At 41.5% G+C, this 24498-nt stretch overlaps 2 protein-coding genes across 3 annotated transcripts in view; both read right to left on the bottom strand.

The window, feature by feature from the left end:
* lamb2 (laminin, beta 2 (laminin S)) overlaps window positions 1-21381 on the bottom strand; it is a 30451-nt gene extending 9070 nt beyond the window's left edge. Inside the window, exons 1-22 of one of the 2 annotated variants that reach the window (XM_058084771.1) lie at window positions 21138-21381; window positions 20954-21005; window positions 11792-11961; window positions 10786-10921; window positions 9941-10014; window positions 9681-9869; window positions 8950-9013; window positions 7677-7879; window positions 7470-7590; window positions 6472-6660; window positions 6206-6385; window positions 5652-5764; window positions 4120-4199; window positions 3759-3894; window positions 3529-3687; window positions 3326-3453; window positions 2852-2984; window positions 2582-2774; window positions 2353-2496; window positions 1537-1768; window positions 811-986; window positions 646-681 (exon numbers count right to left, since the gene is read on the bottom strand). In XM_058084771.1, coding sequence (XP_057940754.1) covers window positions 646-681; window positions 811-986; window positions 1537-1768; window positions 2353-2496; window positions 2582-2774; window positions 2852-2984; window positions 3326-3453; window positions 3529-3687; window positions 3759-3894; window positions 4120-4199; window positions 5652-5764; window positions 6206-6385; window positions 6472-6660; window positions 7470-7590; window positions 7677-7879; window positions 8950-9013; window positions 9681-9869; window positions 9941-10014; window positions 10786-10921; window positions 11792-11961; window positions 20954-20984 — 2887 coding nt within the window. In that variant the 5' untranslated portion in view covers window positions 20985-21005; window positions 21138-21381. The remainder of the gene's footprint in view (window positions 1-645; window positions 682-810; window positions 987-1536; window positions 1769-2352; window positions 2497-2581; window positions 2775-2851; window positions 2985-3325; window positions 3454-3528; window positions 3688-3758; window positions 3895-4119; window positions 4200-5651; window positions 5765-6205; window positions 6386-6471; window positions 6661-7469; window positions 7591-7676; window positions 7880-8949; window positions 9014-9680; window positions 9870-9940; window positions 10015-10785; window positions 10922-11791; window positions 11962-20953; window positions 21006-21137) is intronic. The other variant, XM_058084772.1, reaches the window with a different exon arrangement.
* Window positions 21382-22338: 957 nt separating this feature from the next.
* On the bottom strand, window positions 22339-24441 carry LOC131137179 (N-alpha-acetyltransferase 80). Its single transcript, XM_058084818.1, has 2 exons — window positions 24143-24441; window positions 22339-23722 (listed from the first exon to the last, which is right to left on the bottom strand). Coding segments are annotated over exons 1-2 (828 nt in total). The 5' UTR covers window positions 24145-24441; the 3' UTR covers window positions 22339-22896.
* Window positions 24442-24498: the final 57 nt, after the last annotated feature.

The raw sequence follows: 24498 nt of genomic DNA, 5'->3' as shown, positions 1-24498 counted from the left end.
TTATTGTTAAAACCAAAATGTTGACTGTATATAGTACCTAAAAAAACATAGGAAACAACCTTAAAAATATTTTTTTTTTATAGTTTCCTAAAAAGTTTTACTTCACTTCCAATCTAATATCTCCCCCCACTCCAAGAGTTGCAACACAATTGCATGCCACACAGTGCTGCGTTTTGTGTGTGTGTGTGTGCAACCAGTGCCAAATACTTGACATATTTGAGTCTGGTAGAAAAGGAGTACAGGAGGAAATTAGAGAAGGTGGGGAAAGATGACAGACCTTGTGTTTGGACCAAGTTGGACCAAGGACAAGGAACTAGGTCGATTCTTCAATGGAAAACGGACAGGTTCAAATGTGAGTGTAGAGAACTACAATATATCCCACTGGACATCATGTGGATTTTTTTTTTCTTAAAACTTTCCAATACAAAAATGTCTCTCCCTTGTGGTAGAGTTTTATTTACCATCCAACCATCTCAGTGGGGTACAATAGCATGAATATGTTGTGCTGAGGTTCAGAATGTGGTCTGGAGATCCTTAAAGGGACAGTCCATGATACTACGTAGTGCTTAACACGGCCAATCATAGATGAGAGAAGCTGACTTTGCCATGCATGATATAAACTGGTGATAGTGGTGATCCACTTACGCTTACAAATGGTCAACCTGGAGCGTTTAACAATCCCTGTACCGATAATATAAGGGAGGGAACGATGACAGGTTACCACCAGCTTAGTGAAGTTTAGTTACAATCCTGTATTCCCACGTCACAAAACTGCCCACATTGTCAGAAATCATCATAAAAAAAGTTTACCTGTGTATCCCTGCTTACAGTTGCAGACAATTTGCCGGTTGCGGTTGTCTTGGTAACAAGAAGCAGCAAAATGGCGCCCGCTGGTGGGGCTGTCCGGACAGGGGCACGGGCGACACGAGCTACTGCCACCAGGTGCTACTCCCAGAATTGGGTTACCATAGTAACCGTTAGCACACCTACGGACACAACAAAATCGATATAAGAAGACTCAACTTTCCAACATTCCATTAACAGCTCTTGGAATCAAAACGCTTCATTCATTCATTCATTTTCTACCGCTTTTTCCTCACGAGGGTTGCAGGAGGTGCTGGAGCCTATCCCAGCTGTCTTTGGGCAAGAGGCGGTGTACACCCTGGACTGGTGGCCAGCCAATCACAGGGCACATATAGACAAACAACCATTCACACTCACATTCATACCTATGGACAATTTGGAGTCGCCAATTAACCTAGCATGTTTTTGGAATGTGGGAGGAAACCGGAGTACCCGGAGAAAACCCACGCATGCACGGGGAGAACATGCAAACTCCACACAGAGATGGCCGAGGGTGGAATTGAACCCTGGTCTCCTAGCTGTGAGGTCTAACCACACGACCGCCGTGCCGCCCTTCAAAACGCTTCAACAACAAAAAAAATGAAATTTCCTGTGACCTCCAATCCGGATCACGGTAGCTCCCGGTTAATCGATTCGCATACTGTATATTCCCGATTTCCAGTAAGAGATCACCTGTCACATTTGTCTCCTCCAGTGTTGTCCCTGCAGTTAACGCAAGCGCCGCTCCTCTGGTCGCACTCATCAGCGTGGCCGTTGCACTGGCAAGGTCGGCAGTTAGGGAAGCCCCAGTGACCCGCTTGGCATCTGTCACACTGTTGCCCAAACGCTCCGGGGCGACACTGGCACTGTCCCGTGTACGTGTCACACAGTCTGGTCACCGAACCTTCCAGGCTGCAACCACAGGCTGCATAACGGGAGGAGGAGGCGGGCTTAATGGTAATGGTAATGGTTTAATTTCATTTGAACATGCATCAGATTACAATTGAATGCATCACATAATCAGTTCACAGTTCCACATGTCCAAAAGGAGTAGGAAGAAGCAAAGCTTATTAAATCCTACCCCTCCATCTGGTACTTTTACAATCAGTAACTGTTACATGTGTTCACTTCCTGCTTTCCTAATATAATAAAAAATATTTTATACATTTTTATAATTTTTATTTTATTTCATTTTTTATTTTTTGTCACGTTCCGAAGTACGAGGTGATATGACCATCCAATGACATAATGGGTACCATAGTAAGTGTCAATATAGTGATATATATAGCACATCATGACTGGTTCAAGACTCTTCATCCTTGTATTTAGCAAACATCAACTGCTTGCATTGTTTCTTGAATTGGCTCATCGTTGTGCATTGTTTGACTTCCTTACTCAATCCATTCCATAGTTTGATTCCACATACTGAAATGCTATGGCTTTTTAACGTAGTCTTAGCAAATGAGTGAGTATAGGATGCATGATGGAGAAATGTTTGCTTTGACTCACCAATGCAGCCTGAGGGTCCAAAACCGTACGTCCCAAAGGCACACTGCTCGCAGCGTAAACCGATGACATTGGGTCTGCAGCGACACTGACCTCCGCGGACATCGCACACAGAGCTAATGGATCCCTGTGGGTGGCAGTTACAGGCTGTAGGGAAGAAAAGCGGTGACATCAGCTAACTAGACAACAGTGCAATATACAAAATAAGTCAAATAAGCGATTTTTCACTTACGCAAAGCTCCGTCGTTAATAACAGCCGACATGCTAGTGATCAACTTAGCGCAGGTGTCGCTCATGGAGGGGCGAGTCACACTCTTGGCCCCCTCGTGACAGCGATACCGCTCGTACATCTGCTTTCTTGTGTTAGATGCCAGATCCCCGGCGTTGAACATCTCCAAAGAGGAATGGCGAGGCATCAAGGCAATCTGGAGAGCCAAGAGAAGCGTAATTAGCACAAAGGACTGACTGGAAGGAAAGGGAGGGGGGGTGGAATTGTCCTCACAGAGTCCACCAGGAGGACAGCGTTGGCCGCTCCGTTAAGGACATTGTTGGCGTCCTGATAACGTCTGAAGTCAAAACGGATGGTATAGGTCACGCCTCTCTCCAGACAGACAGTCTGAGAAGGGACCACGAATCTGGAGGACAAAAATAGGACAACAACTAATTCCCTGATATTTCTGATCTGATTTTTTGTCACAGTTATACCATTCATAGATACATTATTACTACTATAATCATAGCTGTTATGCACCGTAATCTCCAGCGCGGGGACCTCAGTATTATTCTCATTTTTCATCCCTTTCTGTGTTTAATAAATGCGTTTTTTTTTGTTTTTTTTTTAAAACCTGATGCGGCCCAGCCTTGCCCAGACCCTAGCTCCAGTGGCCCCCAAGTAAATTGAGTTTGAGACCCGTGGCGTAAGGCTTCAGCTAGTTTGTCGGCTAGTCCAGCTGCACAGTGGCCCATGTTCACAAACCTTGCTCCAGCCGGCAGGGACACAACAAGTTTGTCGTCATCGGGAATAGTGTTCCCACAAGGGCTGCTGGTGGGGATTGGTCCCGGTCGAATTACGGTTATCCGTACCTCTTCCCAGTCTCTTGGCATCTGGAATGTGGATGAATGTGAAAAGAGGGCATGGTTGGCATTTGGAACTTTCTACAAGGAGTGAAGCATGCATACCTGTGATTCATAGCGGATGAGTAGGTCGTATTCCATGGAATAAGCAATGTTATTAATGAGGAAATCCAAAGTGCCTCCTTCTGGTACTCGAGCAAACCCAGAAGCTGTCCATGTAGCTGGGCGGCCTGCCTGATGCTCCCTGGTCTCCAGTGTGCAGCCCTGATGCGTACATCAAATCTAAATACTGTATCTTCTGTCATAAATATCGTTATATTTGTCGGAAAACTCACCTGACCCATTTTGGCCAACTCAGCTTCATATAAAAAGTGGTCAAGAGCCATGAAAAAATACCCAGACTCCACCTGTGTGCATTGGCGTCCTGTCATGTGACTACGGCAGCGACACTGGCCACTCTCCATGAAGCATCTATGGTGAACACAACGTTTTACATGACGTTTTTACATTGACTTTCCAAAACCACTGTTCACTTATTTTCCAACAATCACTCTACCAATAATGTCACTTTAGATTAGAAACATCTGGAGATTACGAAACAAAAAATGCCAAAATGTTCCACCAGACAATTTTATTACGCATTCCAATACCCATCCATTCATTTTCATTTTCTTCCAATGTATAAACATCACTCACTGATTATCCAAAGCTGCTCCGATGTCACATTCACAGCCTCTGCAGCCATTCAGGTCCAGGCTCAGACCCCAGTGTTCTGGCTAGGATGGATAGACAGATAAATAAACAGATGGTAATGGTTATGGTTTAATTTCATTTGAACATGCATCAGATTACAATTGAATGCATCACATAATCAGTTACAGTTCCACATGTCCAAAAGGAGTAGGAAGAAGCAAAGCTTATTAAATCCTACCCCTCCATCTGGTACTTTTACAATCAGTAACTGTTACATTTGTTCACTTCCTGCTTTCCATAATACAGTTTAAGGTTTTTTTTATTTTATTTTATTTTTTAATAATATTCCTCGTACCGAAGTACAAGTTGATATGACCATCCAATGACATAATGGGTACCATAGTAAGTGTCAATATAGTGATATATATAGCACACCATGACTGGTTCAAGACTCTTCATCCTTGTATTTAGCAAACATCAACTGCTTGTATTGTTTCTTGAATTGGCTCATCGTTGTGCATTGTTTGAGTTCCTTACTCAATCCATTCCATAGTTTGATTCCACATACTGAAATGCTATGGCTTTTTAACGTAGTCCTAGCATATAAGTGTTTCAAATGTAGTTCTTCCCTGAGATCATATTTCTCCTCTCTTGTAGAGAAGTATTGGATGACATTTTTAGGGAATTGGTTATTTTTAGCCTTATGTATTATTTTAGCTGTTTGAAGATGAACTATATCAGCAAGTTGAAGTATTTGTGATTTTAGAAATAAGGAGTTAGTATGTTCTGTGTAGGCGGCATTATGAATTATCCTTACTGACCTTTCTTGCAGTACATTTAGCGAGTGAAGATTGCTTTTATAGTTACTACCCCATATTTCCACACAATAAGTAAGATATGGTAGAACCAGAGAGTCTATTTGTATTTGCTGGCGCGTGTCCTTTCTGCAAACAGCATGATTTTAGTTTTACTTAGGTTCAAGTAAAATCTATTATCATCAAACCATCTTTTTAGTGTGACCATTTCTTCTCTGACCTTTCTAATGATTTCATCTGTACTCCCTCCAGAACACATAGAAAACAGATAAAAAAGAAGAGAAAGCATGAGCACCATGACGACATGAAGCCTCATCTCTTAATAAAAGACGAAAACATGAGTCACACCACTGAAGTCAACCCTGTAATCTGAAAAGCTAACATTGACAGCATTGTGGTCTATCATCACTGTCTGCTTCCTGTTATTTGACACCGTCATGGTGCATGATGCAGTAACAACACTTTATTGTGTGTGTGCAACTACTTTAACTTTTGCACAAGATTTCATACATTCTACTTTTCCGACTCGGGTCGGGGCCTGCCCATTTTTAGACCGGCAGTAACCCACACCAAGCAGAAAAGCTTCAAATCCCTGCACTAAATTTAGACCCAGGCAGAAGCTCACATTCCTGCCTGGACTATTCCTGGTTAAGTGGGACGAGACGGACAGCGAGACAATCAGGACTGTGTGTTGTCCGTCAGTAAGGATGAGATTCTCACCAGACATTGGTCACAGCTGCGTCCGGTAACAAGACGCTTGCAGAAGCAGTCTCCACTGACGGGGTCGCACTGGGTGTTGCCTGACACCGTTCCTCTGTGGTCACAGTGGCAAGCTGGGGGAGGGAAAAATAAGGCAATTATTTCACAAAATGAATGAAAGATGTAACCACCAATAAAAAAACAAATATGCTCATATTCCCATTTTAAAAAACCCAAATATTACCCCTGGGTTACTCTTTTTCTATCCAGAATATTCAAAAGTAATTGTGGGTCTTTGACAGGCAGGGCTCTAATTTTGGCAGGCGTGGCGCCAATGGAGTGTGGCCGGCACACTTTGCAATTTTCCTGAGCAGCGCAGTTTGGCGCACCCATGCCTCTATCACTCCCACCAAGTGGCAAAGAAGGAGAAGAGAAGGCATAACAACCAGATGACCATTGATCTCATGGTTACGTTCATGGTAATTCCAGTTGTTAAATGAAGTCAAATATAAACCACAGAACATGTACTGTAAATCAGTGCTGCATTTGTGTGTGTTATTTATGTATATACTCACGTTGGCAGCCCTGAGGGTTGTCGGCACTCAGGCCAAAATATCCTGTCTTACATTTGTCACAGCGTTGGCCCTCAACGTTGGCCTTGCAGCGACACTGACCGGCCACCATGCCCAGTGACGGCTCTGTGTGGCTATCGCACATGCCTCCATTCTCCGAACCGTCTGGGTCACAATCACAAGCTGCGGGATACACAACCAATGCATTTAATAAAACACAGAAGAGGGTTTTAGACATATGTACAGTACATAGTACTGTATACACTCACATATGCAGACTCGAGGGTCACGGATGTCTTTGAAGGGGTCTTTGTAGTGAAATGGTTTACATGTTTCACAGTTTCTTCCCATTGTGTTGTGTTGACAGTCATCGCACACTCCTCCGCTGATGCTGCCAGTGGCCAAATACACCGCCATGTCAAAATGGCACACTGAAGAGTGGCTATTGCAGTTACACTCTATGGAGAAAAAAAAGACATAAAAGGCAACTGCTTGTATTGTTTTTTGAAATTTCTCAATTTAGCGCAATGTTTACCGTATTTTTTTTTTTTTCAGTTTGTAGCAACTTTTTCCCCCACTTTTTAATGTTTCAGCATTTGTTTTGAGCTATTTGCTGGAGCCTATCCCAGCTGTCTTCGGGCGAGAGGCGGGGTACACCCTGGACTGGTGGCCAGCCAATCACAGGGCACATATAGACAAACAACCATTCACACTCACATTCATACCTATGGACAATTTGGAGTCGCCAATTAACCTAGCATGTTTTTGGAATGTGGGAGGCACAGGGAGAACAGCAAACTCCACACAGAGATTGCCTAGGGTGGGATTGAACCCAGGTCTCCGAGCTGTGAGGTCTGCGCGCTAACCACTCGTCCGCCGTGCAGCCCTGGGTGTTTTCAATAGCTAGCAAATATGACTAAACACACACACAAAATAGTCGAAAATAATACAAATAATATGAATTTGTAGCGGCACGGCGTTCGAGTGGTTAACGTACAGACCTCACAGCGAGGAGACCAGGGTTCAATTCCACCCTCGGCCATCTCTGGGTGGAGTTTGCATGTTCTCCCCGTGCATGTGTGGGTTTTCTCCGGGTACTCCGGTTTCCTCCCACATTCCAAAAACATGCTAGGTTAATTGGCGACTCCAAATTGTCCATAGGTATGAATGTGAGTGTGAATGGTTGTTTGTTTATGAATGAATGAATGAATGAATTTGTTCAGTACAAATAAACAATGTAACAGTTCCGTATGTTGAGTACACTGACTTTTGCAAGCATTGGTGTTGCGTCCCTCAGCAGGTCTCCACGGCATCTCATTGTAGAAGTCGTCACAGCGCTCACAGTTTAAACCCTTGGTGTTGTGGTTGCACACACACTTGCCATGAACCTGAAAAACAGATGGATTGACTTAGGTTAAAGCCTACACAATGAATGTATGTACACCTTGAGAAGAAAACATGAATCGTGCCTGACCATGCCTTCTATATCACCCCTGATGCCGTCGATGGGGGCGCACTCGGAGGCGTGGCCGTAGCAGAAGCAGTTTCCACGTACTACCAGCTCATAGATGGCGTAGTAGTACTTCTCTTTGATTTCAGGTCTGGGGTCCAGCAGGTTATCTCCCAGTGTGTGAAGCTTGGTGAAGTTCACCCTTAAATTGGTTATTTTCAACTGGTCTGTTCAAGACAAAAAAACGACCATTATAATAAGGCCCCTATATGGCAGACAATGTAAACACATGAATGCTCAATAACCCCCATTGTGGCCGAGGGGGGGGGGGGGTTCAGGGCCAACAGAGCATGACGGAGCTGAGTGTGTGGCATTGGGACAACAAGTTAATCATCTGCTGAGGCCTTTAAAGTTAAACTAGAGTTCAAATCCCAAATTAGATGGCAAATTGTTTCCACATTGCCAGCAACAAGCCCAGCCCAAGACATTGTTTTACAATATTTCATAAATAAAGTAAACCCTTGAAAGAAAATTGTACCTTGACTAGGGATGTCCGATATTGGCTCTTTTTTTTGCCAAAAACTCTCAATTTCCGATACCGATATCAGCTGATACGCCTAACATGACATATCTCCTGCGGTAGAATGAACACATATGTGTTGTATACAGGATTTTTTTAATATCGTTTTTTATGATCATGAAAAATCAGATCCCGATATGAACCGATATTGCATTTTTATGCTGATATCGGGCTGATAATTATCGGTACCGATATTTATACCTTTTGACTTGAACTCATCACACTTAGAAACTATATGGACAAATTATTGGGATGGACACGGGCCGTCCATAATTGGCAGCAATATTGATCAAAATGTCTTGCTAAGACTAAATAATTTTAGGAATAATTGTTTTTTTTTTTATGTTCCCAGTTATGCAAAATGTCCTGTTTAATGATCATCAAACAGTGATGTATGTCCTTAGGTATGAGTATGAGTATGTATGAGTATGTATGTAGTGCGAAACATAAGAGTAGAAAAAGTAACATTTTAAGCGGGGACTAAAGGGTCAGGGGTCACTTGTTGCCACTTATTTGCCAAGGAGACAGATGCAGCTCATGTGCAGGATATGAGTGTTAAGTTAACAACACATCTTTGTGGGAGTCAAACAGCTGCTTTTACCATCTGTGCACAGAGGATGGTGTGTGTGTGTGTGTGTCTTATTGATGTGTACTAATAATGTGACATTATGTTTCATAGCTGGATAGACGGACAGACAGATGAAGCCGATGACCTACTCTGGATGTTTGGACTATATGGATCTTCAATCCTGATAGCTGGATCCAACACTCTGTAGATGACCTAGACATGCAGAAACCAAATATATAAGGTTTGGATCAATAATCACCTTAACCCTTAGATGCACGAGTGACTGGACCCCACATAAGTGGGTCAAAAATGACCCATACTAGAATCAATGTGTTTTTAAGCCAATTTTGCCATTTTGGTTAGGAATAATAACTTGCATAGTATTTAGTATTATATTTAGGACCACACAAGAATGATTTCATGTTCGAAACATCTTAATTTTTCACTTTTTTCCAACTTTGAAAAAGAAAATGACCCCGTACAACAATAGAAAATGTGAGGATCCATTGTGTGTTACATAAAGGTAAGTTAAAAATGTGAATGGCGTGATATCAAAAACATGTTTTTTGAGGAATACCTGGAATATGAAATGATAACAATTTTTCATTACAAAGATATTTCAAGAAAACAACCTGACCGGGTCAATTTTTGACCCACTTATGGAAGGTTGGGGTAGTAACACAAAAACAAAAAATTCTTAAAATGTACAAAAGATAAGTTAAAAATGTGAACGGCATGATATCAAAAACATGTTTTTTGAGGAATACCTGGAATATGAAATGATAAAAAAAATGCAATTACGTACATATTTCGAGAAAACAACCTGACCCGGTCATTTTTGAACCACTTATGCATCTAAGGGTTAATGTAACGTACTGACCTCTCCCTCTGTGGACGGCTCAATGTCGGAGTAACGCGTCTCACAGATGACATCGTTGATGCTATGCAAAGGACCCTGTGGTACGTCGGGAAAGTTGGCGGCGCAGTCGTGGGAAAAGTAGCGGTAGATCTGCCAGGTCCGCCCAAAGTCGGCAGACCGCTCGATCAACATGGCTGCTGGACGGAACGTCTGAAAAAAAACAATTATTCGAGCAATTTGTTGGCGTGGTTCAATACAATTTTAAATAGTTTTGAAGCTACCTTGAAGGTCATGATGAGGTGAGTGAAATGAAACTCCGCCTCCAGGTCCAGCTGGAGATACACGTTTGACTTTCCTGTAACACAGTGGGTAGCGGGACGGCTGTTACAAAACACGCTGCCGTTGACCGTTGCTAAAATGCTAAAAACAACAATGCTACGTGAGTTGTTATAAAACACGCTGCCGTTGACCGTTGCTAAAATGCTAAAAACAACAATGCTACGTGAGTTGTTACAAAACACGCTGCCGTTGACCGTTGCTAAAATGCTAAAAACAACAATGCTACGTGAGTTGTTACAAAACACGCTGCCGTTGACCGTTGCAAAAATGCTAAAAACAACAATGCTACGTGAGTTGTTACAAAACACGCTGCCGTTGACCGTTGCTAAAATGCTAAAAACAACAATGCTACGTGAGTTGTTACAAAACACGCTGCCGTTGACCGTTGCTAAAATGCTAAAAACAACAATGCTACGTGAGTTGTTACAAAACACGCTGCCGTTGACCGTTGCAAAAATGCTAAAAACAACAATGCTACGTGAGTTGTTACAAAACACGCTGCCGTTGACCGTTGCTAAAATGCTAAAAACAACAATGCTACGTGAGTTGTTACAAAACACGCTGCCGTTGACCGTTGCTAAAATGCTAAAAACAACAATGCTACGTGAATTGGTATTCTCCTTATTATTAGCCTACATGCTAACACAGTCAGTGACCTTTCCACTCAATACATTTCAAAGTCGGACACAACTGTGACTAAAAATAACCACAATTGCTCTTCTCTACTTTCTTCCAGTGCGTGCCAGTGATGAAGACAACACAATGATGTTCTTCATGTCCGTCTTACCATTCTCCGACTGCCACCACGACTTCTTGCGGTGAGGTTTGAAGGTGGTGATCACGTTCTCCATGCGGTGATTGATGGTGTTGTAGACAGGGTCGTAAGGCCGCCGTGAATCACAGTCGAAACACTTCTTTTCGTCCTGTTTAGCAAGACGACATGTTAAGGTCTTCTGGGGTCAATGAGGAGGCAAGAAAAACAAAATGTGGCAAACAGGACACTGGTCCTAATTCAGTAATTTGTCTAGTAAGAAAGTTCTTCCAGGTAGTAGTAATTATTGTAATACATTATATGTATATACTATACATTATAGTATATAGACAAGCTAATATTAGCATGCTAGCAATGCAAACATGCTAACATTAGCATACAAACACATACCATAAACACTTATGGTATGTGTTTGTATGCTAGTGTTAGCATATAGTCGACATATACAGTATGTCTCACTTTGAAAATGTCTAAAAATGCTACTATGCTAATATTAGCAATCATTTAAAATGCCTTTTTAAATTTGTAGTACTTCATTTTGACATTTTTGACAGTTTCTTAAATGGGACCTATTATGGTAATTTTCAGTCCTTTGTATTAAGTCCTGGACTAGCAGCTACACACAATAACGCGCACAGAAAACTTTCTAGATGTTCCAGAATCTGCACCTATTCCAGCTATATTTCCTTGGATTTCCAAAATGGTCTCTTTTAATTTATTTCACCCCACGCCCACTCCACTGTGATTGGTCCCTGGGTACAGCTTGTACCCGGGCACGCCCAATAAGGAAGTCACCAGCTGGATGAAGCCGGTTGACTTCTCAGAAGGCTCACTGTGACATCACAGTGGCCACCACAAACTTCTTTCAGAGCTCCCCTCCGATTGTACAAACCTCATTATCTGAAACTTTGGCATACTTTAACACAATAATACAACATTCTAACAACATTTGTAGGTCAAAAAGTATAACAAGCATAATAATAATAATAATAACTGTGCATCAGAATGCTCTTGACCTGACCTGCAAGTGACTGACGATGCAGTAGGGCTCCTTCCTCCTCATCCCACATGTGGACGAGGCCTTCAGGTTCTTCTCTCGTCCGACCAGAAGGTCCCCCGTTGCTGGGTAACAGCTGCCATGGGCACAGCCGTGGCTGTGGTCAGGTTCCTGGCTGGTGGCCACAGCCAAGACTGGAGGTGGAAGGGAGACAGGAAGTGAATCAGAGTGAACAGGAAGCAGCGGTGCAAAACCTGATTAGCTGATAACAACCAATATACCTCTATAGTAAACACCCTTTCCAGTTAAGGAAGAGAAAAGAAACACTAAACATTCTGAGAAAGTTAAAAAACATCAATAAAATATTGTGGCAAAAAGAAAAGGTCTTGACAAAAAATGGATTGTCTTGTATTAGTGTCAATACGGTAATAATACGGTATTATATTCCTTTAGTTATGGAAAAGCAAGCTGTTGCGATGTGTTTCCTCGTCGAGAATCACAGTAACATTTTTGCGTCTAGAGTGAACACGTAATGTCGACAGGATTAGAAACACCTGCTGTGGACTTGACAGAAGCACCCGTGGGTCTGCACTTTCCTCACAGCACATTTCCTCATAAAAACATCATGCAGACATACTTGACACAGCTGGACTGTGTCGCGCCTGCTGCCGGTTGTCATGAACGTTTTATTTTAGAAGTTTTATTTTACTGCAACACATAGAATTAAACTGTAAAAAGAACCTAAATGTTTGCCACATCAAATATCAATGATTGAAGGTTTTTTTCGGAATAGAACAACATAAAACCTACAATGCAAACCCATAAAGTCCAACACAATACGCGCCGTGATTATGGTTCACGTCCCAATTCTTCTAATTTCATATAAATTTTCCCACAGGAAGTAATGTAAAGTCAATTACATGAATTGAACTGTACAGGAAAGGGTTAAATTTCAAAATAAAACGCTTGTATCACGTTTTGACATAGAGCGATCATATTTTGAGCTGCATGTGACTTAACATTTGATCCAATTTAAGTACATTTGATGAAGTGTAGAATTACTGCAGCTTATTGGACATTGTACCGCCATAGATGTTGGAACTTTGATAAAAAAAAAAAAAAACGCCTGGAACACCAAGGTACATTGGATTGCAAGGTGTACAGTGCGCGTAGAGCACTTAATATGTCCTTTCGAGAAGACAAAGGTTGTCACGTTTTCGCATTAATGATCTCGTCACACGAAAAAGAGTAAACCAGCACACGACTGTGACTTTGTGGCCAACATGCTAACCACTTGTCCACCGTCTCAATAGTTTTTTTCCACATATTGGACTTTCAGTGTTGCTCCATGTCAGATTTCACTATGTTTTGGAAATAGATGAATGATGTCACGTTTTTTTTTTTTTTTATAGAACAAGCCAGCCGTCACCGAAAATCAGAACCGAAATCATCTCTGGTGTGTATTTAAAAGTAGCCCGCAGATAAGTGCTGCATGCAGTGTGAAAAGGTTGTGCAAAGTGTACGTGTGATGGCCTGATTGACAGATGTGATCTAAGGAGATCCTCTCATACAGACACAGCGGCTCCTCTCTTTCTCAGCTGTCATCAAACATTCCTCCTTGCCTTCACGCCATTTATGGTGGCAGAGAGTACCTAATCCAAAATACTTTCATTATTAATGTTCACACAGTGGCACTGAGTTCGGATTAACCTTACTAAACTTGATTAAACTCCACAACTCCATCAATCCAGTAAAGGCCTTAAATATATTTTTAATTAATTTTAATTTAGCAAATTAATTTATAGGGTTTATTTTGCTTCATATTGTTGCTTAATTCCTTTATAATTGTTTAACTTAATACATTTTAGTCCACTTTCCTGCCTGAACAGAAAAAAAAATCATTAAAATTAACCATGTAACATTAGGAAGGTCTTTCCATAATTACAGACAGGAGTGTTTTGAGATAAAAGTGACAAGATACACTATACACAACATCTGCTTCATTCCCCAGTCTCCCTCCTCACACACACACACACACACACACACTCTTGAATGGATATCAGTAGATAGCAGAACAGATGTCAAGTCACTTCCTTACAAGAGCCTTGTCTGCTCAGTTCCAACGCACTAGTATCACCGTGTAATGCACCATCTGCGTCTATACCTTTAAAACCAGCGCACTGACCAGCCAGTGTCACTTTACAAATGTCAGCTTTAAATAGATTTGAAATCTCACTACCAGGCAACAGGAAGGATTGGTGTCAGAAAGGCTTTTCTACTTTTTATTATTACTTCCATCAAGTATCTCATATTTCCATTGCCGTCAGTTTTTGGTTTATTTACCTACTACACTCTATCACAGTTTTGTGGCATTTTTAATTAAGCTAATGTTACTTTTTTAAATTTAATTTAGCTTTTTTTCTAAAATAACTAAAATACAATTATAAGGCATTCCAAAGATGCATTCAAAGATATCGATGTAGTATTTGACACTCGACACTAGGTGTCAGTAATGTTAATGTTACTTTTTTTTTAATTTAATTTAGCTTTTTTTCCCCCAAAAGAACTAAAATACAAATATAAGGCATTCCAAAGATGCATTCAAAGATGCTAATGTAGTATTTGACACTCGACACTAGGGGTCAGTAATGTCACTGTAATGTTTGTAAAAACACACAGGTATAACTGTGAAAATACTACATTTTGAAATAAGTAATCCTGGCTGCACGGTGCCGGGTGGTTAGCATGTTGGCTACACAATCAGGAGATCAGGAAGATCTGGGTTTGAATCTCCGTTTGGGCATCCCTGTGTGTTCTCCCCATGTGTGCGCAGGTTTTCTCCGTGTACTCCGGTTTCCTCCCACATTCCAAAAACGTGTGTCCATGGGTTGAAGGAGAGAGGATGTGGCGTCAACATGACACATTCCACTATTACCAGCCAAGCAAAAGACAAGGAAGCAATCAGTCAGCCCAACTAATGAAGGTAAATAAAGTGACTATTTATCTCTTGAATATAAAGCCCTCGCCATCAAGTAGCTACTTTTCAAGCCAAGCATGGAAGAGTCAACATCCCCCTGCTGTTCCCTAATTAACGTACATGCCTCTTTGCTCAGATGGACAACCGCCCATGTGAGCAAAACAAACAACCAGCCATGCTCTCCTCCCACCTCATTGTCTTCATTATACTACCGGTTTCTCTTCCATTTCTGGCCCGTTTTTCACCATTTTCATTTCTGTCGTCCTCCTCACTTATAAAAATTATCATCTATTGTACTGAACAACACAGACATGCATCATTTTTTTAAAGCTTTTCAACAATCTTGCAGATGCAGGAACCTGTTGCTAGGCAGAATTCATAGGGCTCAGTCATAATCATCCCAATAGTAAATTGTAATACAACAAACCAAGATATTAACAGGAAGTAATAGAAATACACACACTAAGGATCCAAAAACTCCAAAAACAGCACTACAAGATTACATCATCATATTCTAAACAACAAAAATGTGTACAAATGTATAAGACAAACTTAGGACTGTAAACACAACAGGATCATTGCGTCCCGAAGACCACAATCTGGCACCAAATGGACACCATTTTGTTGTTTTGTCATTTCTTTAATTCAATCAAATTTCTCACCTTCTCTATGTGCCACTTGCAATTTTTTTTGGTCTCCATTGAGTTCATCTGGGTTGCAGTATTAAGGTGAGCAACACTATTGAATTTAAGAAAAAACTCATGTCAAAACAGGAAGGTGGTCGTGGTTGATGCTGCAATAATTGAGTTTGGGGACAGTCACACTTATCCCTTTAATTCGTCATTTATGTACATTTATTACAATTGTAATACTAGATAAATGTATTTTATGTATTTTAGCATGTTTTTGGAATGTGGGAGGAAACTGGAGTACCCGGAGAAAACCCACGCATGCACGGGGAGAACATGCAAACTCCACACAGAGGTGGCCGAGGGTCGAATTGAACTCAGGTCTCCTAGCTGTTAGGTCTGCGTGCTAACCACTCGCTCACCGTGCAGCCCTGATCATTAATTTAACAAGATAAAATGTATGTATGTAGTTTTTTTTTAAGTAAAATATTACAGAAATTACAGAAATGTCAAAAAGTGTTGGTACTGAAGCAAAAAACTGCAAAAAAAAAAACATTGTGGTCAACTGTGGCTGTAAGCAACCTCTTGATGTCTCTTTTGAAACAGCCTGCTAAAGCACTTTTTCCTCCAGGTGACTATTCCTGGTTAATGTCACTGACCCAGAATGGGGAGACAAAATTGTTCGCTAATGTTTTGCCGTAGGAGAAGTGGTAAAATGCACAGCAAGGTGCCAGCAATGGCACACTGGTTCTCAGAAATTAGTGAGTCATTTTACATTACCGGTTTAGTCAGAGTTACTAATCACTAGTATGTATTTTAGGTCCAAAGTGAGCAGGATAAACAGTCAAGATGTTTAGTTTATCAGAGCTCTACTCCGCTCTGTCCACCTGTTGCATGATCCCATGTTTCCTCTCAGACGTCTCCACCGTGACACAGGAATGCGGCTCTCATTCAGCTGTCTATCTCGTGCCTCGTCTTGTTAATGTAACACAGCATGTAACTGGGCAGACTCACTGACATGCTCTGTTAGACAGATGGACGCCGTCAAACTCACTAACAGCTGAGAGGAGCCAGAGTCCATGTCAGACCGGAACTTCATGTCTGATAAATGACATTCAAAACCAGCTTTTGATTAGGGTGGAACTTCTATTATGGAGCAGGACACTGCGCAGCAATGTTGTAATGACGCTAACGAGCAGACTGCTCAGCCAGCCTTAATAGCCCAGATTAATTCATTGTAAACAACAGTACGGCAAGTGTAGTTAATTGTAGTTAAATGTATCAAATGTTCCACTTGAACTGATTTATAATCACAACCTTGCTGTGCATTTTACCGCTTCTCTTTTGGCAAAACATTAGCCAACAATTTTGTCTCCCATTCTGGGTCAGTGACATTAATCAGGAATAGTCACCTGGAGGAAAAAGTGGTTTAGCAGGCTGTTTAAAAGGTATTTCAAACTAGACATCAAGAGGTTGCCTACAGCCACATTTGACACCAATGTTTGTTTGTTTTTTGCAGTTATTTGCTTTTGTAACAGGACACATTTCTGTAATGTTTCACTTAAAAAAAAATACATAAATACATTTTATCTTGTTAAATTACTGATCAGCGCTGCACAACGGTCGAGTGGTTAGCACGCAGACCTCACAGCTAGAACCAAGTTCAATTCCACCGTCGGCCATCTCTGTGTGGGGTTTGCATGTTTTCCCCATGCATGCGTGGGTTTTCTCCGGGTACTCCGGTTTCCTCCCACATTCCAAAAACATGCTAGGTTAATTGGCGACTCCAAATTGTCCATAGGTATGAATGTGAGTGTGAATGGTTGTTTGTCTATATGTGCCCTGTGATTGGCTGGCCAATCAGTCTGGGATAGAATCCAGCATCCCCCGCGACCCTCGTGAGGATAGGCGGTAGAAAATGAATTAATTCATTAATTAATGATCAACTGTCCAAGCAATCTTAAATATTGTTCCCCTCCAGTCCTGAGGGAGGCAGTAATGAGTATTACAAACAGTTTGCCACCTACAGTATCAATTTCCCTGAGGACAAGCTGACCACTGTCTTGAAATGTGACATTATGACTGTTATCATGCTAACAATAACCTTTGCGTGGCAATCAATGGAAATGAAGCATGCTACTTCAAGTACACACTACACTCCACTGTAGAATAAATGACACAAAGGCTTTTGGGAATTCTCATGTCAACATCATTCAAATATAGATGACCTTACACACAACTGACAGCTGGCCAGTGTTTATAAGCCAAGACTTTATTAGACCTAGTGTGTGTGAGTGTGTGTGTGTGTGTGTGTGTGTGTGTGATTTCATTCCCATGTCAGTATCACACTGTAATTGCTGCCACTCTGTGATTAGATAATTGCAAGTCTCCAGGTGTTTAAAGGCAGCCTGTCATTAGCTTTGACCTCTGGCTGACAGCAGTAAAAAAAGTCGGAAAACAAAATGTCAGCGACAGAGAGCTGGAAAGAGTTTTTCAATGAGATCAGATCCATTTTTCATCCCCCCCCCCCCCCACACACACACACACTTTAAACTCCTTCTTTTCAGCCACAAAAGCTCCTGCTAACAAAATCCCAACTCACCGTCCCTTTTCATACAAACCAACCTGTTCTGTTCCCTCCCTCTTGCACCCCCCATGCCTAAAGCATCCCCCCCTCCACTTATTCTTTATCCCACAGCCTTTCTTGCCTCTCTCTCTCTCTCTCTGCCCATAGACACTGCTTTAGTGGGCTTTGCTGCACCATTGTTCTGCTAGCTACACATTTCCGGAGGCTGCCGCTTTACAAAGGGCCTCTGGGACACACTCACCTGATAACACCCCTTGCTAAATGCCAACCTTCACCTGCACACACACACACACAAACCTGCAGGAAATATGAATTAGCGAGGATTTGCTTTGCCTCAAATAGACTTGGATCTGCACATCCCAGAGAAAAGAGAAGTGAAAATAAAAAGAGCCGCATTGTGCCACTAACACACACACACACACAATCAGACCGACACACACCAATGAACCATCTCTGACCCCCAGGGTTTGGGAATGACCTGTGACCTTTTAGCTTGTCCTCTAGACGCATCTGAAGTCTGAAAGTGCATCTAATAGCAGTGTGGGAGGTTTAGACTTTTCATCTCAGTCTTACTCTAGAGCAGGGGTGCTCACACTTTTTCAGCATGCGAGCTACTTTTAAAATGACCGAGTCAAAATGATCTACCCACTACAAAAATGCAAAACATCTATTTATTTTCAAATGTATTGAGGATTATTTGTACGTACTGCTGATAGCCAGCCTCAAGCACACTTCCAAATGTTTATCAGTCATGGATAATATCCGTATCATAATATCCGTATAATATTCCATATCCGTATGGAAGTGATATGTTTTTTGCCTTTTTACTTGGTCCAGCTCCTTCACTCATTTTAGTGACCATAAACTTTAGCGAGGGCTTAAAATCTCGCAATTCGCCGACTAGCTTAGCACTTTGCATCGTTGTTTACGCATGGGCGGTGACCTAAAGGTCAAAATTCAGTTGTCATCTGACTGGTTGTCCTGTATGTCAATCAAGTAACGGGGATGGATGATAGGCTGACAGGCTGACATCGTAAGTTCTGCTGCACTTAGAGACGTTGTTTGATTTGATTGGTCGCCCGAAGGGCAACATTCAGTTGTCATCTGAATGTCTGCCCTGTATATCAATCAAGTGACGGCATTGATGCTGGGATGATATTTTTTTAATGTCACGCCGCGATCGACCAGCGATCGACCAGTACCACCTCCGCGATCGACCGGTAGCTCGCGATCGACTTAATGAGCACCCCTGCTCTAGAGCAAGGGTGGGCAAACTACGGCCCGGGGGCCACTTGCGGCCCACCAAGTGTTTGAATCCGGCCCACCAGTTGCTTTCTAAGTATTTCAACTTTTATCATACAAACTGGCAACATGACTTGCAAGTCTTATTTAGTAAAAAAAAAAAAAAAATTTTTCTCAGCCTTACTCTAGAGCAGCGGTGGGCAAACTACGGCCCGGGGGCCACATGCGGCCCACCAAGCGTTTGAATCCGGCCCACCAGTTGCTTTCTCAGTATTTAAACTTTTAACATACAAACTGGCAACATGACTTGCAAGTCTTATTTAGTAAAAAAAAATGTTCAACGAAAATTATAAGCATCAAAATAGTGTGTGTGTGTTAAATATATGTTGGCCCCCCGGGACAATTTTGTTAACTCAATGCGGCCCACGAGTCAAAATATTTGCCCACCACTGCTCTAGAGCATCACAGCAGCGGTAGGCATACATTTTCTGTTATTTCCAAAACTATTCTAAAAAGTACTAATAAAGCTAATAATGACCAGAATGCTTTATAAAAATTCAGCAGGGAACCCATCCGGTCCTGGTACTTTCTTATTGGGCATCTGCTGTAGAGCATCATGAAGATCCGTTAAACAAATGGGTAAGTCTATGTTTGTTACCTCTTCTTCTTTTAGTTTGAGGTGTACATAATTTTTATAATAGTCCCTAAAGACAGAATTAATTCCTCCAGGAGTTTTAAACTGCTTTGAAATTAATTGTAATTTTTTTTACTGACTGCAGTAGAATTTTTGTGGAAAATCCTACTAAATATCTGCACATTTATTTGATTACTGTCTATATTTAAATGAGACGACTAACTACTAAAACTACTTATTGTAATACAGTTTATGTATATTACCACAGTTTATATTACCAGCATACACACACACACACACAAACAGCAGCATTGTAGGTAATGCGTACAGTGAGTGTCTCTATTTGTGGACCCAGCTGAGCTCTTTTTAGAGGCCCATAAACAGAAGGTAACGCCACCCACAGAGAGCGAGGGGCGACCCTCAGACCTGCAGGCTACCAAAGGCCCTAAAAAAGAAACATGGGCCATCTTATCTTCATCTTTGCAAGGTCAATGAAGCGTAAATGTTGCTGGATATCCTTAAGGAGCAATATGACTCTAAAATAACCTTGAACTCTTTTGATTCTAATTTGTTGACTTTTGGGGAGTCACAGCAGCTTGAAAAAAGTAAAGATTTTTTTTTTCGACTTTCAAAACTGCGAAGTTAACTTCAGATACAATTACAATTTCAAATTTTAATGTGATTCCTTAAAGTAGCCAACCACAGGCAAAAAAATGATGTATATTTACAGGCATAGCTTCATGTTATTAATTCTTTTTCGCTGTGTTTGTTTAATTATGGGCCCGCCAGTGTTAGCCTGTTTGATGTGTTCTAAACCTAGTTTTGATAAGTATTTGGCATCACTGTACTGTTGAATAAACATATTAATTCATGCTGCCAGGATAAACCACCTGCTGCAGTCAATGAAGTCGATGTGTTAAAAATTCCAAAATACATTCAACACTGTTGGCTTGTTTTTGTACAGACAACGTAAAGAGACTTGCCTCAAAGCAAAGTCAGTGACCTGGAGACAATCATTAATGCCTCCACTGAATGGACGACTTCTAAGCATTTCTTAAGGACCAGTAAATATGGATGAACTTCAAAAGGGTGTGCGTACACACTACAGTGAACTCACCGCACAGCAACACGAAGAATGACGCTTGCATCCTTGTAGCGGCACACAAAACCTGTTAGAAAGTTAGAAAACTTACTAATCCACGTTTAGCACCAAAAATTATTATACATTAATGATTACAATTCAAACTTAGCTTCTTGTGCTCTTTTAATGCGCAACTAGTGTTCAAAGTGGCGGCACTCACCGCTTGGTTCCCCTCCTCAGATGGTAGCTCCCGTATCCGAGCTTGCTGCTCCTTGTCGGGATCCACTTGCCGAGTTGCGGGCGGACACAACAACAGGAACCGGGTAGTGTATTTCCAAGCAAGTCTAAGCCGAGTGTACGTAACCCGGACCGGGCTTCTACGAGAACGAGGGAGGGAGGAGACACGGGCAGTTCTGCTGTGGGGGAGTTCATGTGTCGAGCCCCCCTTCGAGCAAAGACTGGCTCTAATGTTTTAGCATGGGAACCATATGAAGTAACATCATCAACACGTGACACTTTTCCACTTTACCATAAAAAACTCAACACATTTCAGGAGCATAAACTGTACAGTCGGGGTTCGATTGTATTTATTCATGTGAGTCCATTTGCATTTTAACCAGAACTACAGTGGATTAAAAGTACCGCAACCTTAGTGAGGAAGTGGTCCAGAAGATGGATGGATTAATAGTAAATAGCAATTCTTAACCACTTGTGAATTTAAGTAAAACTATTTTTAAATGTATCACAAACATCTTTAGAACATCTTCAAGGGAAAATGTAAGTTACTTAAAATATCTTAAACTCAAAAACACATTCTAGGGCCTCCCTTGAAGTCCTCTGGACACACTACTCATGGGGCCTTATTGTTGATCTTACATAAATAATCTAGCACATAACTTTTTTATGCAACTTTTCCATTGAGGGCTGTGTACAGAAAATTGAAGGACTGCAGAGGGCACTTTTATATTTGTTTATATTCTTATTATTAAAGCACACAGTCCTATAGGGTAAAAAATATAGGGTAAAAACAAGTTGCTGACCCCACTGATTTAGGAATAAGTCACAAAAGCATCAATTTTGTTGTTGCGGTTTTATTGCCATATTAAATATTGTGAAAAGATGCATGTTATATTGGAATAACATACTTTTATTGCATGTTTGAATTAAAAATTGGCACAAATATTTCCAACCCAAAAAAAGGCTGGAAAAGCACATGGTTACAGCTCACATAGCCTTTGGTAATATTCTGCATTATACGCTAATAGTGTATTGTGTTTTTATCCACTTATTGCATTGCTGTGTGTAGTTCTATTGACACCACAATTGTGTTTCTTCTTATTAAAGTGCACAAAAATCAATCCTACAAAGTAAAAACAAGCCGCTAACGCCACTGATTTAGGAATAAGTGACAAAAGCATCAATTTTGTTGTTGCGGTTTTATTGCCATACTAAATATTGTGAAACGATACATGTTATGCTGGAACAACATACTTTTATTGCATGTTTGAATTATATTTTTTAAAAATTGGCACAAATATGTCCAACAACAAAAAGGCTGAAAAGCACATGGTTACAGCTCACATAGCCTTTGGTAATATTCTGCGTTATACGTTGGTAGTGTATTGTGTTTTTATCCACTTATTGCATTGCTGTATGTGTAGTTCTTTTGACACCACAATTGTGTGCGACGCCATCGCTAATATAGTGTGTCCCCCACAGGAACACTACAATTGAGTGCCATCTAGTAGCTCAAACGTGACATGATACAATGGCGACTCAAAGGATAATTAATAGCAAAATTTGTTATCGTGACAGGCCAAGTATAAACTTCAACCACACTCTGAAGCCAGGCACATAATGTTATGGATAGTAAGTGTACACAGTACAAGATGAATGTAGTTTGTTTAAAAAAAATACACTTTTGTATTATTTCTTTTCTTCTTTTTTAAAAACAATTTCCTTTCCCCCAGAGGTGTCATTCATAGGTCTTTGTGCATCCAGAAGATGGACACTCCCTTGGCGTCTCTGTAAGGCGTTTCTGTGAGAGACTGAACCACAGGTGATATGCCTAATGGAGGAGGGTTGAAGGAGAGTGGAGGTGGTGGAGGAGGTATAGCAGATGTAAGAGGTGGTGGAGGAGGAGGACACGGAATCATCCCTTTTTCGACTTCAGTATCCCTTTGTTTCTGCAGAGTAGGCCCTCCATTTGGTACACTGGAGAACCTGAGAAGCATCTCCATGGGAATGAATGACGCCATGGCACCCGCACTCTGCACCGGCGTGGACAACTTGTACCCCAGGTGGGTGTAGAAGTGCTGCTTATCATGGGTAGTCAAGCACAAGCGTTTGAACCCTCGGCTTTTGGCATAGCGCTCAGTGTCCTCCATCAGAGTTCGTCCGTAGCCTTTCCCTCTCTCCTCCTTGGACACCACCACCGACTCCACAAACAGGCTCCCACTATGACCTACGACCCTTGAGAGGCGGGCGTGTCCAAGCAGCCTCTCCACCTGTCCAGGAACCTGCAGGAGCAACACTAGGTGGATGGGGAAATCCGGACAGGATTTTTGCAGGGAGTGAACACGGGCGGACTGGCTCCTCTGCCACTCGGCATTGACCAGGTCTGCACAAGGAATCAGCAGATCTGGACGCAGGTGGATGGGAGTAACGCAGATCTTCTCTGCTGGTTTAGAGTCTGTTTGTGTCTTTGCTATATGCTCATCTTGGACCAGTGAGGTTTCAGAGACTGTCTGCAAAAGTAGGTTCACGTTGAGGCCATCTCCAGTCACCAGCAATCCAGACTTGGGCCTGCAGTGATCAGAGTCCATTTAATGTGACAAAATTACTTTCATAAACCAGATATTCAAAGGAAAACACATGCATTCTGACTTTAAAGTGCATACTTGTAATATAAGTGGAGCAATAATAATGCACAGCATCCTGCAATATACCGTGACAAGATGCATGGCGCCACCTGGCGGTCTAGAACTGCATTACAACTGAAGAGTGCTGCGGATTTGAGGGGAAATAATACGTTTAAAGGACAAAATGTTTAATCTTGGAACTATGTATCAATAATAACTCACTAAACCAGCGGTTACGCTTTAATGGTACATGTTCACATGCCGTAGAGCCGTTGAGTAAAAGTACCTGCTACATTACCATGCTAACTTTGAGTAAGCAGCTTAATATAACAAATGTACGTTTGTTAGCAACGAAATTACATACATTGTTCTGTCTCCCACTCGTTAGCCGGTAGCTTTCTCACCCTCCTCTTGACAGCTGATCTACAGTTGATTTTACTTGATCATATAGTTTTAACTGTACAACTGGTCTAGGATCGGCCGATCCATCACCTGGCACTGCCACTCATTGTCATTGGCTAAACTGAAGCTCTTCCAGGCACCGTGATTCGCGTCTGCCACCACGCGTATAGGAGTAGTATTGCACCTATATGTTGCTAACTGGGACACTACTACTATTGTACAGTGTTTTTCTATTATGAAGTTTGTTCTATTTTGCAAATATTACATTAAAATATATATTTACATCAGCCTTCACTTTTATGTAATTTGTATGTATCT

This window comes from Doryrhamphus excisus, chromosome 10 (genome assembly GCF_030265055.1).
Source record: "Doryrhamphus excisus isolate RoL2022-K1 chromosome 10, RoL_Dexc_1.0, whole genome shotgun sequence".
Lineage (NCBI taxonomy): Eukaryota > Metazoa > Chordata > Actinopteri > Syngnathiformes > Syngnathidae > Doryrhamphus > Doryrhamphus excisus.
Note: the sequence above shows the minus strand (reverse complement) of the source record. Positions and strands in the feature narration are given on the sequence as shown.